The sequence below is a fragment of the Acipenser ruthenus genome, chromosome 60 (genome assembly GCF_902713425.1).
Source record: "Acipenser ruthenus chromosome 60, fAciRut3.2 maternal haplotype, whole genome shotgun sequence".
NCBI lineage: Eukaryota > Metazoa > Chordata > Actinopteri > Acipenseriformes > Acipenseridae > Acipenser > Acipenser ruthenus.
Window position 1 is genome coordinate 525,310 of NC_081248.1, and position 17,191 is coordinate 542,500.

General features: G+C 40.9%; 1 protein-coding gene across 2 annotated transcripts in view; it reads left to right on the forward strand.

The window, feature by feature from the left end:
• The first annotated feature begins 978 nt into the window (after window positions 1-978).
• Window positions 979-17,191, forward strand: part of LOC117410024 (uncharacterized) — a 41,620-nt gene continuing 25,407 nt past the window's right edge. The window contains exons 1-3 of one of the 2 annotated variants that reach the window (XM_059018568.1): window positions 979-1,394; window positions 12,094-12,125; window positions 17,038-17,174. In XM_059018568.1, coding sequence (XP_058874551.1) covers window positions 17,145-17,174 — 30 coding nt within the window. In that variant the 5' untranslated portion in view covers window positions 979-1,394; window positions 12,094-12,125; window positions 17,038-17,144. The remainder of the gene's footprint in view (window positions 1,395-12,093; window positions 12,126-17,037; window positions 17,175-17,191) is intronic. The other variant, XM_059018567.1, reaches the window with a different exon arrangement.

The window sequence follows — 17,191 nt, forward strand, 5'->3', positions numbered from 1 at the left end:
CTGGATCGCATCAATATCAGGGTCTAGCGCTGTATATTATAAAGACATTTCAGAGGGCTGGATCGCATCAATATCAGGGTCTAGTGCTGTATATTATAAAGGCATTTCATGTGGCCCGATAGCATCAATATCAGGGTCTAGTGCTGTATATTATAAAGACATTTCAGAGGGCTGGATCGCATCAAATATCAGGGTCTAGTGCTATATATTATAAAGACATTTCAGAGGGCTGGATCACATCGATATCAGGGTCTAGTGCTATATATTATAAAGACATTTCAGAGGGCTGGATCGCATCAATATCAGGGTCTAGTGCTATATATTATAAAGACATTTCAGAGGGCTGGATCACATCAATATCAGGGTCTAGCGCTGTATATTATAAAGACATTTCAGAGGGCTGGATCACATCAGATATCAGGGTCTAGTGCTGTATATTATAAAGACATTTCAGAGGGCTGGATCGCATCGATATCAGGGTCTAGTGCTGTATATTATAAAGACATTTCAGAGGGCTGGATCGCATCAATATCAGGGTCTAGTGCTGTATATTATAAAGACATTTCAGAGGGCTGGATCGCATCAATATCAGGGTCTAGTGCTGTATATTATAAAGACATTTCAGAGGGCTGGATCGCATCAATATCAGGGTCTAGTGCTATATAATATAAAGACATTTCAGGCGGCTGTATCACATCACTATCAGACACATGGCTATAACCTGACATTTACATTTAAACTATGATATATATATAGGTGTTTGGTTTGGTTTGACCCAAGGAAATTGACAAATTTTAAAATATCTGGGGAGGGGGAGGGGTGCATACCTTTGTGTCTTACTGCTACATCATGTTCAAATACCTGTGTTTATTTATAAATCAATCGAACGAGATACAGCAACGGCAGAGAAACGTAAAGCAATCTATAGAAGCAACGTCTGTACCTTCTCCAGACAGCGCAGTTCTGTTTACGAGAGAGAGAGAGAGAGAGAGAGAGAGAGAGAGAGAGAGAGAGAGAGAGAGAGAGAGAGAGAGAGAGAGAGAGAGAGAGAGAGAGAGAGAGAGAGAGAGAGACGGCCGTGAAATATATTCAAATGGTATTCTTCATTATACAGGCTTTCCGATAATAAACAGATGTCTCAGCTTACCGTTATTTAAAAAAAAAAAACAGACAGCAAGATGCGCGGGCAGGTGGAAATATAGATAGATAGAGAGATAGATACATACATCGATAGATAGATAGGCAGATAGATAGACAGACAGGGGAAGGTTGCTCGGATGAATGTGTTGCCGGGGTTTCGAAGATGCTCGCTCGGCGTTGGCTGGTTCTCTACACCGCGGCGGTAATGTCCTATTTTAACCCGGAGAGAGCGCTCGCTGCCCCGCAAGATAACGGTAAGAGAGCCGGAGATGGAGGGAGGGATGGACGGACGGGAGTGGGGGCGGCCATAGTGTGTGAAATGTTTTTGATATGTATGCATTGAAATGCATTGGTATCATTTAATACTGTTTGCCCAATACTGTTTCATACAATGTCATTTATTATTGTCAATATCGCGCCGCAACGTTACAGCTGATTTGAGATCACAAAAACAATGCAACATAATGTAAGATATTATTAGGCTGGTAATTAAATTTAAACCTGCAATAAACAAATGTAGTTGTCTTGATACGTATTTCATATAATATATTATATATTTAATAAATAACGATGACAATATCCACTAGATTTGATTATTCAAATTATATAACGGTGTTCTCTGAAATGACAAAGATAGCCTGGCAATACGTGGCCAATGTGACAATAGGATTTTGACAAGAAAAAACGTACTTACAAAAATAAAATAAAATCCCCATTCATTTTGCGATTCGGTCTAATTTGATATATCATTTTATACGATAAAAATACATACATTATAAAATGTGCCTTGTATTGTGTTATTAAAATACGCCACGCACCAAAAACAAATTAACACTGTGGTTTCTTCAGAAAATAAATAAATATGAGGTTAATATTAAAGAAAGGAAAAAGCGGCCTCCAATGTAATTAACTACAGGCCGCCTTCTACCAAAATAACGCAAAAATGCTAATGAGGATGATCTCTGTTTACTATGGATGCCATGGTCAGTTTTTAATTTGTAGGCCTTTTTGTTGTCAGTACGGCTTTGAATTGATATTAATTCGTATTGTTTGATGTGCTGTGATTTTTTAAAATTAATATCGATCAAATACAAATATCAATTACATATTTTTTGTATGAATTAAAAAAAAACAACACCGTACAATATTTGAACGTGGTGAATGCATATCTTCTGTTGTGCTCTGTGACGGTGTGCGCTGTAGATTCAATTCTATAGCGCTGTCAGTGATAGAGACACGGGGGGTGTTTGTGAGCCGCGCAGATCAATATAGTAACAAACCCCTTTTAAAATCCCACAGGCTTGCGAGAAGCGCACTCCTGGTTTTTAACTGGTCGTGCTGGGTTGAGAGACTTGTCATGCTGGTTTCAGATCAGGCTGGGCGCGCACAGCAAAAAAAGAGAAAGTCCGTTTAAAGTTTAACAATTACAAACTAGGTACTCAATTAATTTAAATGCAGTCTTTCATCGCTGTTGAAATCAATCATAGTTTGTTTAAATATGTTAAGTGAAAAAAAACTAATATTTTATTTAAATTTGTTTATATCGACTCCTGGTCTTTGTTCCAACCCTGTTGTAAATTTTTTAATTGAAACAATTAAACCTCCACCCAGACCCTGAAGTCGTTCTTCATCTAATTTTACCTGTTAAACCTGGAGTGGAGCGGGCCTCCAGGACCGGGATTGGACACCCCTGATATAAAGGACCAAGGTCTGGGACCAGAGTCCGGATTAGAGTCTGGTTCGTGTTTTAATCCCGACCCATTTCGCTGTTCTTTCGTAATTTCTGTACTGTATGAATACATTATTGCCTCGTGGGAAGGTGCAGTATCAATCAATCAATCAATCAATCAACCAATCAACCAATCAATCAATCAATCAATCTTTATTTTATATAGCGCCTTTCATAGCGGACCACCATCTCAAAGCGCTTTACAAGATACAGTAACAACAAGAAAATCCATCATACTTTAAATACAGAGAAATGCATCATACATGATATACAGTTTAAAACAATGCATAATACATTCAATACAGTGGACAGTGTATGATAGATGATAGTAACATAATACATGAAATAGTAGCAGCAACACAGCAGCTAATAGCAGATATCAGGCTTAAAGAGCAAGAGAGAACAGATGGGTCTTGAGAGCTGATTTAAAGCAAGCAATGGTGGGAGCATCATGCACCAAAGCTGGGAGAGAGTTCCAGAGAGTCGGAGCCATGAAGCTAAACGAGCGCTCTCAGAGTGTATACATGCTGCAGACATCCACCCGTGGATTTTATTACTCACACATTCACATTTAAATCACTTAAATTAAAACTGTGAAAGATTCCTAAAGGGGAAACAAAACCTGTGTGTGAATATGGTTGGCTTTTGAATTCCAGCAGACATTTAATGCTCTGGTTTGCTCACTTCAATTCTGTTGTTGAAGTTATTATGCAAACGCGTGTGGTTTGATTATATGAATGAATTGCTATCTGATCGCTTTGAAGACCTCGCTCACTTTCCAGTCTCTCAGTCTGTTTCGTGCACCAGTGTATCTGTGCTTGCAGTGTGCTGTCCTTCATCAGAATCCATGCCTTGTTGCCTGTCCAGTTTGCCTACATGTCGTTTGAGCTGCAGGTACAGACTCCTCCTCCCTCCCAGCCTTCTTGGCACTCTCAGGAGTATAGGGCAGCTACAAGGCGGTGAAGCTGACAATGCAAGAATGATAGCAGCTCTACCCTTGAGCAAGGTACCTGACCTAGATTGCTCCAGTAAAAACCCAACTCTATAAATGGGTAATTGTATGTAAAAATAATGTGATATCTTGTAACAATTGTAAGTCGCCCTGGATAAGGGCGTCTGCTAAGAAATTGATAATAATAATAATAAGAGGCACAGATACGTTATAGAAACTACTGTCTGCTCCTGTTCTCCATTCTCTGTTGCTGTGTCCACTAAGAATAGCATTAACTGTACTGCCTGTTCCAGCGGAAAAAAAAATCCCTGTTCAGGCACTTCTAAAAGTAGCTGTAAAGATAGCTCAAGTATAGAGCTGCTACAACAGGATAAGGCTGGGAGAATTGTACCACTGTACGCTAACTGTTACCTTCTCGAATGACCTAAAATACAATGCAGACAGACAGTGACATCACAATGTCAATGCAGACAGACAGTGACATCACAATGTCAATGCAGACAGACAGTGACATCACAATGTCAATGCAGACAAACAGTGACATCACAATGTCAATGCAGACAGACAGTGACATCACAATGTCAATGCAGACAGACAGTGACATCACAATGTCAATGCAGACAGACAGTGACATCACAATGTCAATGCAGACAGACAGTGACATCACAATGTCAATGCAGACAGACAGTGACATCACAATGTCAATACAATGCAGACAGGCAGACAGAGACTATAAGAGCAATGCAGTGGTTCACTGGGACTTCAACGACAATACCATCCTAATTATTTATGATACTAATGGGTAATAGTAGCAATGGGATGAGGCTGGTAGAATGGTACCATAGTATGCTAGCTATTAGAATCCCAAATGATGTAATTTGGCAATGCATTTAGTCAGACAAGGATACTACAATGGCAATGCAATGGTTCTGTGTTATATTAAGGGGTGACAGTATCACAAGTATAGGGAAGCCAAACATCTTCAGTGTTAAGCAGACAGACAGACAGACAGACAGACAGACAGACAGACAGACAGACGCACTACAATGGCAATGCAGACAGACAGACAGACAGGCAGACAGACAGACAGACAGACGGGGCACTACAATGGTGATGCAGACAGACAGACAGACACACTACAATGGCAATGCAGACAGACAGACAGACAGGGGCATTACAATGGCAATGCAGACAGACAGACAGACAGACAGGGGCACTACAATGGCAATGCAGACAGACAGACAGACAGACGCACTACAATGGCAATGCAGACAGACAGACAGACAGACAGACAGGGGCACTACAATGGCAATGCAGACAGACAGACAGACAGACGCACTACAATGGCAATGCAGACAGACAGACAGACAGACAGACAGACAGACAGACGCACTACAATGGCAATGCAGACAGACAGACAGACAGACAGGCAGACAGACAGACAGACAGACGGGGCACTACAATGGTGATGCAGACAGACAGACAGACAGACGCACTACAATGGCAATGCAGACAGACAGACAGACAGACAGACAGGGGCACTACAATGGCAATGCAGACAGACAGGCAGCAGTGTGGAGTAGTGGTTAGGGCTCTGAACTCTTGACCGGAGGGTCGTGGGTTCAATCCCAGGTGGGGGACACTGCTGCTCTACCCTTGAGCAAGGTACTTTAACTAGATTGCTCCAGTAAAAACCCAACTCTATAAATGGGTAATTGTATGTAAAAATAATGTGATATCTTGTAACAATTGTAAGTCGCCCTGGATAAGGGCGTCTGCTAAGAAATTGATAATAATAATAATAAGAGGCACAGATACGTTATAGAAACTACTGTCTGCTCCTGTTCTCCATTCTCTGTTGCTGTGTCCACTAAGAATAGCATTAACTGTACTGCCTGTTCCAGCGGAAAAAAAAATCCCTGTTCAGGCACTTCTAAAAGTAGCTGTAAAGATAGCTCAAGTATAGAGCTGCTACAACAGGATAAGGCTGGGAGAATTGTACCACTGTACGCTAACTGTTACCTTCTCGAATGACCTAAAATACAATGCAGACAGACAGTGACATCACAATGTCAATGCAGACAGACAGTGACATCACAATGGCAATGCAGACAGTGACATCACAATGGCAATGCAGACAGACAGTGACATCACAATGTCAATGCAGACATACAGTGACATCACAATGTCAATGCAGACAGTGACATCACAATGGCAATGCAGACAGACAGTGACATCACAATGTCAATGCAGACAAACAGTGACATCACAATGTCAATGCAGACAGACAGTGACATCACAATGTCAATGCAGACAGACAGTGACATCACAATGTCAATGCAGACAAACAGTGACATCACAATGTCAATGCAGACAGACAGTGACATCACAATGTCAATGCAATGCAGACAGGCAGACAGAGACTATAAGAGCAATGCAATGGTTCACTGGGACTTCAACAACAATACCATCATAATTATTTATGATACTAGTGGGTAATAGTAGCAATGGGATGAGGCTGGTAGAATGGTACCATAGTATGCTAGCTATTAGAATCCCAAATGATGTAATTTGGCAATGCATTTAGTCAGACAGGGATACTACAATGGCAATGCAATGGTTCTGTGTTATATTAAGGGGTGACAGTATCACAAGTATAGGGAAGCCAAACATCTTCAGTGTTAAGCAGACAGACAGACAGACAGACAGACAGACAGACAGACAGACAGACAGACAGGGGCACTACAATGGTGATGCAGACAGAGAGACAGACAGACAGACAGACAGGGGCACTACAATGGCAATGCAGACAGACAGACAGACAGACAGACAGACAGACAGACAGACAGGGGCACTACAATGGCAATGCAGACAGACAGACAGAGAGACAGACAGACAGACAGACAGACAGACGCACTACAATGGTAATGCAGACAGACAGACAGACAGGCAGACAGACAGACAGGGGCACTACAATGGTGATGCAGACAGAGAGACAGACAGACAGACAGACAGGGGCACTACAATGGCAATGCAGACAGACAGACAGAGAGACAGACAGACAGACAGACAGACAGACGCACTACAATGGTAATGCAGACAGACAGACAGACAGGCAGACTGACAGACAGGGGCACTACAATGGTGATGCAGACAGAGAGACAGACAGACAGACAGACAGGGGCACTACAATGGCAATGCAGACAGACAGACAGACAGACAGGGGCACTACAATGGCGATGCAGACAGACAGACAGACAGACAGACAGTGGCCCTACAACAGCAATGCAGACAGACAGACAGACAGACAGACAGACAGACAGTGGCACTACAATGGTGATGCAGACAGACAGACAGACAGACAGACAGACAGGGACACTACAATGGCGATGCAGACAGACTGACAAGACAGACCGACAGACAGACAGACAGACAGACAGACAGACAGGGGCACTACAATGGTGATGCAGACAGACAGACAGACAGACAGACAGACAGGGACACTACAATGGCGATGCAGACAGACTGACAAGACAGACCGACAGACAGACAGACAGACAGACAGACAGACAGACAGACAGGGGCACTACAATGGTGATGCAGACAGACAGACAGACAGACAGACAGGGGCACTACAATGGCGATGCAGACAGACAGACAGACAGACAGGGGCACTACAATGGCAACTTACATGAATCCCTGCACATAACCTAATCTTGAAAGCCAATCGTCAATGCAGACAGACAGTGACATCACAATGTCAATGCAATGCAGACAGGCAGACAGAGACTATAAGAGCAATGCAATGGTTCACTGGGACTTCAACAACAATACCATCATAATTATTTATGATACTAGTGGGTAATAGTAGCAATGGGATGAGGCTGGTAGAATGGTACCATAGTATGCTAGCTATTAGAATCCCAAATGATGTAATTTGGCAATGCATTTAGTCAGACAGGGATACTACAATGGCAATGCAATGGTTCTGTGTTATATTAAGGGGTGACAGTATCACAAGTATAGGGAAGCCAAACATCTTCAGTGTTAAGCAGACAGACAGACAGACAGACAGACAGACAGACAGACAGACAGACAGACAGACAGGGGCACTACAATGGTGATGCAGACAGAGAGACAGACAGACAGACAGACAGGGGCACTACAATGGCAATGCAGACAGACAGACAGACAGACAGACAGACAGACAGACAGGGGCACTACAATGGCAATGCAGACAGACAGACAGAGAGACAGACAGACAGACAGACAGACAGACGCACTACAATGGTAATGCAGACAGACAGACAGACAGGCAGACAGACAGACAGGGGCACTACAATGGTGATGCAGACAGAGAGACAGACAGACAGACAGACAGGGGCACTACAATGGCAATGCAGACAGACAGACAGAGAGACAGACAGACAGACAGACAGACAGACAGACAGACAGACAGGGGCACTACAATGGTGATGCAGACAGACAGACAGACAGACAGACAGGGGCACTACAATGGCGATGCAGACAGACAGACAGACAGACAGGGGCACTACAATGGCAACTTACATGAATCCCTGCACATAACCTAATCTTGAAAGCCAATCGTCAATGCAGACAGACAGTGTTCGCTTGATTGTCTGTCTGTCTGCCTGTCTGTCTGTCTGTCTGCATTACCATTGTAGTGCGTCTGTCTGTCTGTCTGTCTGTCTGTCTCTCTGTCTGTCTGTCTGCATTGCCATTGTAGTGCCCCTGTCTGTCTGTCTGTCTGTCTGTCTGTCTGTCTGTCTGTCTGCATTGCCATTGTAGTGCCCCTGTCTGTCTGTCTGTCTGTCTCTCTGTCTGCATCACCATTGTAGTGCCCCTGTCTGTCTGTCTGTCTGTCTGTCTGTCTGTCTGTCTGTCTGTCTGTCTGTCTGTCTGCTTAACACTGAAGATGTTTGGCTTCCCTATACTTGTGATACTGTCACTGTCGGGAGATGGTCACCTTCTGCACGAGGTTTTTAATGTGGATGGGGCTTCCCATCCATGCTTCTAAACAATAACAAACATTTGCCTTTGCCGTCCGATAAAAATACATACAAAATACACAGGGGCGGGGGTACCCCGTTCTAAAATAAACACACATTAAAACGCAACACATTTAAACAGGAGGGTTTCGTCCTGCCCCCTTTTCATGTGCAGGGCTCCTCGCCCTGTCACAAGCACCTAGTTATGAACAGAAACGAGTCAGTGATCTGGTATCTAATCTCTGGGAGGGGGCACGGGGCACGGGGATGGTCACCTCCAAGTGGCTTCTGTTTCTATACAGTTTCCATACAGCCTTGCATGCCAAGCCAGGCTTTAGTGTATCTCTGTGTGTCAGTGATAGTCTGAACAGACAGCTCCTGCTTGCACTGTGTCAGGTTGAGGTCAGTTCTGCTCAGGCAATAAGAGATTCTTAACCTGAGAGCAGCAGCAGACGCTGCTCACGTACACAGCTGCATCTCAAGCCTAGTTTTGAATCTTTTCATTAACTCTTTCCTTACACATTATTATTATTATTATTATTATTATTTATTTCTTAGCAGACTCCCTTATCCAGGGCGACTTACAATTGTTACAAGATATCACATTATTTTTACATATAATTCCCCATTTATACAGTTGGGTTTTTACTGGAGCAATCTAGGTAAAGTACCTTGCTCAAGGGTACAGCAGCAGTGTTCCCCACCTGGGATTGAACCCACGACCCTCCAGTCAAGAGTCCAGAGCCCTGACCGCTACTCCACACTGCTGCCCTGCACATATTAATCCCTAGCAGTTGAGGACAAGTGAACACGTAAACTATTTGACTACCCTTATGGAAAAAACATATATTTTTAATATATGGTAGAAAGTATGATCCTTATATTTTTATATATATATAGAAATTGGCCCCTTTTTATATATTTAATATATGGGATATATGTAAAATATATTTCAACCTGTAATCCAAATATTTATTTTATATGTTGAAAATATATGGTGCATCGTATATTTTCATTGTCTGTAATCCATATTAAATAAATATATGGATTACAGACTAAAATATAATTTAAATATTAAATATAATATATTTTAAATGTATAAAAAAGGGGCCAATTTCTATATATGAAAATATAAGGATCATACCTTTCAACCATATATTGAAAATATATGTTTGTTCCATAAGGGTAGCATTTCAAAATACACGTTTACTATAACTTTCAAAACTGCACCTGAGACCTGTGTAGCTAATGTGGGCAGCAGTGTGGAGTAGTGGTTAGGGCTCTGGACTCTTGACCGGAGGGTCATGGGTTCAATCCCCGGTTGGGACACTGCTGCTGTATCCTTGAGCAAGGTACTTTACCTACATTGCTCCAGTAAAAAATACCCAACTGTATAAATGGGTAATTGTATATAAAAATAATGTGATATCTTCTAACAATTGTAAGTCGCCCTGGCTAAGGGTGTTGGCTAAGAAATAAATAATGGAATCGCAGGTAAGATATATGGGATGATTATTATTATTATTATTATTAGTTTATTTAGCAGACGCCTTTATCCAAGGCGACTTACAGAGACTAGGGTGTGTGAACTATGCATCAGCTGCAGAGTCACTTACAATTACGTCTCACCCGAAAGACGGAGCACAAGGAGGTTAAGTGACTTGCTCAGGGTCACACAATGAGTCAGTGGCTGAGGTGGGATTTGAACCGGGGACCTCCTGGTTACAAGCCCTTTTAAGAACATAAGAACATAAGAAAGTTTACAAACGAGAGGAGGCCATTCAGCCCATCTTGCTCGTTTGGTTGTTAGTAGCTTATTGATCCCAGAATCTCATCAAGCAGCTTCTTGAAGGATCCCAGGGTGTCAGCTTCAACAACATTACTGGGGAGTTGGTTCCAGGCCCTTTCTTTAACCACTGGACCACACAGCCTCCTTATATTGTTAGATACAACCACTATACGCTTAGAAGCATATTCAAAACTAGTTTCGGTGTGTGGATATTTTCATGCATAAAATTCCTTTGCAGATATTGGTGGAAGGAGGGAGAAGGGGGTCATGAGTAATCACAGAGTAATCATGAGTAATCACAGATTTCACAATTTCAAATACAGCAAATGTTTTCTTTATTGACCTGTTACACTGCATTTAGGAACCTGACAGCTGGTTTAATTTGCTTCTGATAAATGATTGAACACGCACTGCACAGAGCTGCACGATTTCTTTAAAATGTCTTCAACGAGAAAGACAGCAGCTGCACCAAAGAGCAGAAATATTTCTGCTAAAGATCGCTCTGTCCAGCACAAGAAGGGGACTTCTCATGAGTCTGTTGTTATTTTTACTTATATTTATGTTTTTATTTTGTTAGATAATTCACTGATGGTGAACAGAGAATATATTTAAAAGCTGGACATAAAAACGAAATATTCTACAATTTAGCATTTACTGTTTTTCAGGTGAACATTTAAATATTGAGGAACATTTGTTGCATTTTGAATGTGACAACGCTATTATTTCTGCTTCAACAAATATGATGTTTAATCGTGTGATATACCTGTTTTTAGACCATGAATACTGGGCCATCGACTGTTAGTTTGATCTGAATCATATGTCTATATTTCATGGATAAAATATTAGCATGCTAGCTTTGAATATACTGCACACATTTAAAACAATTCTAGATTATAATTCTCATTAGTTTAATATTTTTTAATTATGTCATAGATTATCATAATTACTACCTAAAACCGTAAAATTCAAGAAAGTTAGAAGTTGCGCAATTCTAAAATCGCGTCCTTTTAACATTTAAAGGGTCTAATTTGATGAGTGCATGCAAAAGTTTCAGATTCTGAATTAAAAAGGTCATTTTGAACCCCTGACTGCTCAAAACTGATTTATTGAATTGGGGAAGCATATTAGCGTGGCACACGGTAGCCCATAGGCAAAGTATTGTGCACTGAAGCCTGTGCAACACTGATTTGTGTCCCCACCTCCCAGCTTGTCCTGTTCTCATTGACACTTTCACACAAAAATGATCTGTATTATTTCCAGGGAATATCTTCAGATCTCAGCTCAAAGTTATGCTGTTTTTTTTTCTTCTGAAGGACTAATGTTAAAACCAGGTTGTCTTGTTAAGTTTCAAATACAACGCTACAGAAATGAGCTGCGATCAAACGAAGGTGGACCAGCCCAAGGTCTGTATTCTGCCTGTATTAACTTCAGGTGAAACGTTTAGAATTTCTAACCTCACTTTCTCTTTTCACAGATGGTTTTCCCCTTAGACTGAATCATATTGAGGTATATTGTCAAAAATGACCCCCCTCCCTTTGTAACCCAGATGGTTTCTCCCAAAAAAAGCTCACCCACTCCCTAAACCTGGGTGGTTTATCCCACACAGCATGCCTGAACTGGGTTATATTTATAATCCCAGACCCTGAAAAATTCAATTCAATTCCCCTTTTCTTCCACCTATATGGTTTGTTCTGGTTTGGTATTTTAGATTATAGGTTACCTCTCCTTTTACATAATATGGTTTATCCCAAATACTGAATTCAGTACCCCTTTTCTCTGACCTAAATGGTTTCTTCCAGACCTATTTTAGGTTATACTTCAACCCTTCCCCTTTATCACCTATTATGCTTTCTCCCAAATAAATCTGCTGAATTCAATACCCCTGTTCTCTGACCTAAATGGTTTCTTCCAGACCTATTTTAGGTTATACGTCAATCTTCCCCAATATCACCTGTTATGGTTTCTCCCAAATACGATATCTGCTGAATTGAACACCCTTTCTCTGACCTTAATGGTTTCTTCCAGATCTATTTCAATCCCATCATTCCTATCATGTCCTCTCTTTCAGATGCTGTGGTCCAGTTCTGGTTCTGTCCCTCTGTCCCCCTCTCTCCCTGTCCCCCACCTCTCCCTTGCTCTCCCTCTTTCCCTCTCTCTCCCTCTCCCCTATCTATCTCTTCAGAAGAGGGGCCTGTCTATATTATGGTTGGACATTTTCAATTAATGATTATAGACTAAAAATAATCCTGTTAATCCTGATTATCTTAAACCAAGTTTTAATCCAGTTGATTATCACTGGAGACCTCTGATAATCCAATCCAATCAGTCAATCAAAACCTTTATTTATCCAGATGAATCCATTGAGAACAAATTCTCATTTCCAATGAGGAGCTGGCAAGAGGCTCACATCACCACAGCAAACAACATCAAACCACATAAGCAATCATAAAACATCAAACTCAGCAACAGCTTATTATTATTATTTAATTTGTGTTTTATTCCCAGTTTGGACCCCCATCTCCTCACCACCGCTAATTGTTCATGCTTACGAACACTGAGGTTGCCTTCACTTCCTGTTCTGTTCTGTTAGCCAATAGCAGCAGACTTTTAGCGTTGCTAGGCTACTGAACGTCGAATGCAGAGCCGGTAATCTTATGAGTCAGATAATTTAAAAACACTGTAACTGAATGAAATATGGCCCAGTCTAAGTTTTTTTTTAGCACATTTTCCACAAGACTGGAAACCCCAGTAATTTCAGACAACCCTCGTGGTTTACGATTTTCCAAAACGGCAATTTGGAAAAAAGCGCACAGGTAATAAATAGATCATTCAGTGCTTCTTGGTTTGATAAATGAAAGTGACTTGATTACAATGAAAGCAGTGACTGTGTGTTTTGCTTTATATATGTAAAGGCATATAGAATCAAACTAGAACATAAGAACATAAGAACATAAGAAAGTTTACAAACGAGAGGAGGCCATTCAGCCCATCTTGCTCGTTTGGTTGTTAGTATCTTATTGATCCCAGAATCTCATCAAGCAGCTTCTTGAAGGATCCCAGGGTGTCAGCTTCAACAACATTACTGGGGAGCTGGTTCCAGACCCTCACAATTCTCTGCGTAAAAAAGTGCCTCCTATTTTCTGTTCTGAATGCCCCTTTATCTAATCTCCATTTATGACCCCTGGTACTTTTTTCTTTTTTCAAGTCAAAGAAGTCCCCCGGGTTGACATTGTCTATACCTTTTAGGATTTTGAACTAATTACTTCTAAAGCCTGCCTTGATCCGTCTTTCATATCTAAGGGAACTAGCAACTGGAAAGATGCTTGCGTTAACTTTAGAAAACACTGTCAAAGTGTCACTCAAATTCTGTTGTCAAGGTTGTGACAGCTCCCAAGTCATTCCGTGATGCATCAGCCCATGAGCAACCAAAGAGGGATCAGCGTCATTGCTTTTTAAAAATACTTCAAAATGTAAAATACTTAGCTCGGCAGGGCTTGGCTTTGAATCGGATTCAAACTTTATGCAGATAATCAAATTAAGAGCTAACGATGACCCTAGGCTTATATCTGAAATGAACAAAAAAAACAGACACACACACATTGGCAGAAATTCAGAATGAGAGGCTGCACATTTTAGGCTTAAGAGTCCTGCGTGAAATTACTGAAAAAGTACACTCAGCTGAATTTTTCTCCATAAAGATTGATGAAACCAGGAATTCTGCCAACAAGGAACAGGTTGTAGTTTGTGTTAGATGGGTAGATGACCATTATGAAGCTCACAAAGCATTTTGGGGATTATGTGAAGTTGGGAGAACTGATGCAAAAATGCTGGTTCGCGTAATCAAAGACGTTCTGGTGCGTGCTATCCTTAGCATCACGGAAGTCAGGGGGCAGAGTTATGATGGTGCTGCTGCTATGGCTGGAAAAAAAGTCATGTGATATCTGATGCAGAGCCAAAGGCATTGTTTGTCCACTGTTATGGACAGTCCTTAAACTTAGCATGTTGTGATACTGCTCTTGAGGTAACCAACGAAATAACAAAATTGATTAAAAAATCTCCCAACAGAGGAACTTGCTTTGAACAACTTGCACCCAATGTCCCAGGACTTTGTGTTTTGTGTCCAACAAGCCAGGCCCGCCTGAATTACCTTATGATTAGGGCTTCTGTTTTTTGGGTTTTATTTATTGTATTTTTCGGTGCTTATTTTGAGCTATTTTCGAGTTTTATGTAAATCGTTTTTTTCGGGGCTTTCGTTTTTGATATACTGTATGAAATTAGTGTTATCTGTTACTTTCCAAAATACTTGAGCATTTTTTTTTTCTGTCAAAATATGTATCGTAACTCGACAGTACTCGCACACTTAAGTTGTCCCTTCTTTCCTTTGCTGTCTTCCACAGTGAAATCCCGATGGTCACGGCACATTCTTCTGGGGTTTTTCTCTGGAGTCATTTTTGTACATTTCTCCACAATTCTGTTTTAAACCCTCTGTATCTTAACTGTAATACAGCTTGAAATCCCGCTAACAAGCCTCCATCCTGATTGTAATCTCGTTTTAAATCTCACAAGCGGATTCTCCAATAGAAATGTAGGAATGTGATGTCACTCAGTAGTTGGGGCGGGATTAAAGTATTCAGAACGAATCAATGATAGATACAAGTCCAGAAGGCGGGACATTGCCCAGCAGCACTGGGAAATGTATTTATTATTATTTTTGTAGTAGGTTTTATTTTTTAATGGGGAAAGGGTAAAGTCAACGTGAATTGATGAACCATTTCCACAGTTTTTCTGGTATTTATTGGCTATCCACCGATTTCATTTTCTTTTGTATCGGGGGTGTTTTATCAGGTTTTATCAGTTAAAACTGAAAATCAGAAGCCCTACTTATGATTCTTCACATCCACAAGATCATAACAGACAACTTGAACTTAGTGGAAGTTGCCAACGAGTTTGTAGAAGGCTCTGCAAATTCACTGCTGGAGATCTCAAGATCTCAAGCAGGCTATGAAAGAACACGGTCATCATGTACCGAGGACTAGACAAACAAATTGAATACCCGATTTGTATTAAAGTTTCAGTTTCTATTTCAATAGTTTTAGAGTGATATTTTATTTGGTATGAAAGCAATTTGATGTGCGGCGCTTGGTGATGCTTCCTCTTGAAAGGCGCTATATAAAATAAAGGTTGTTGTTTTGACTTGATTCCTGCTTATTTATATCACTTTCCTTATTGACATGTACAGCTCTTGGTGAATATTCTGAGAAAATACTATTGCATATGTGCTTTTCAGCATTCCGGTTAAATAATAGAATAGAAATGACTCTCTCACTATATAACTACTGGAGTGGTAACAAAATTAAAGTGAAACAAAATATACAAAACTTAAACATAAAAATAATGTAAGAAAGCATTTCCAAAAACACTGCATTGGGAGACAACCACGTTCAGTTAATAAAGGAGAATAAAATATTAAATAGATAATAGATAATAAATGCAATTTTGAGTGTTTAGAAAATGACAATTCACAACAATAAATCTCCTTATTTCTTTTTCAGTTATCCTTAATATGAAATCACCATTCTAACAGAAGAAACGTATTTATTGTTTGCTGTTGTCATCAGACTTTGGATTATAAATAAGCCATCATTTCAGCAGCACTTTGTTGTGCGTCCTTGTCTTGAGCACTGCATCACCTCTACACCTGCGCACTGCAGACCACTTTGTCACAAGTCCATGTTATAAAAAGCCTCGCCATGATCTAGAATAGGGAGTAAAGACATTTGAACTAAGCGATATTTGGTGGAATGTGTAAAATAAGATGCTGATAATAATTATCTCTAATGTCACACTCTTCAATTATTGTTCCATCCCCAGTCTGTATACAAAATAGGAAAGAGCATACAGTTAACAAAATACCATTTACAAAAATAACGCGTTTACCAAAATGCATGGCTCTTTTATATAAGGCAATGAGAGATCAAATTCAATAAGATTCACTGATTGGTTAGCTTTATATCCTTTATTCTGTATACACCCCACCTGCCCCCCTTTCTCTCAGATGGAGTAGTTCATAGTGGTGTAAGATACACCAATGTCACGATACGTATCACGATATAAGGCTCCTCCTCCTCTGTGATGGTCTCCCCTATCTGTCTCCCTCTCTCTCTCCTATATGTGCTTCAATATAATTTTTAGACAGTATATTATTATTAGTTACCCCCCTCTGCCTCCTCTCAGATGGTGTGGTCCAGTACCAGGTCCTGCCCCCCCTTTTTCTCTCTCTCTCTCTCTCTCTCTCTCTCTCTCTCTCTCTCTCTCTCTCTCTCTCTCTCTCTCTCTCTCTCTGCAGTGAACATTTCGGTATGTGTTTGAGTGATGTATGTACTGTATTATCTCTAACACCCCCTTTGTCTCTTCTCAGATGGTGTGGTCCAGTCCCGGGCCCCGCCCTTGTCTCCTCCCCCCTATGTTGTGGTTCTGATCTCGTGTTCCGGCGTCTTCTCATTCGTCCTTCTGCTGCTGGCCTGTATGTGCTGCAAGAGAGGAGGCGGCTTCAATGTAAATATATAGTGTGT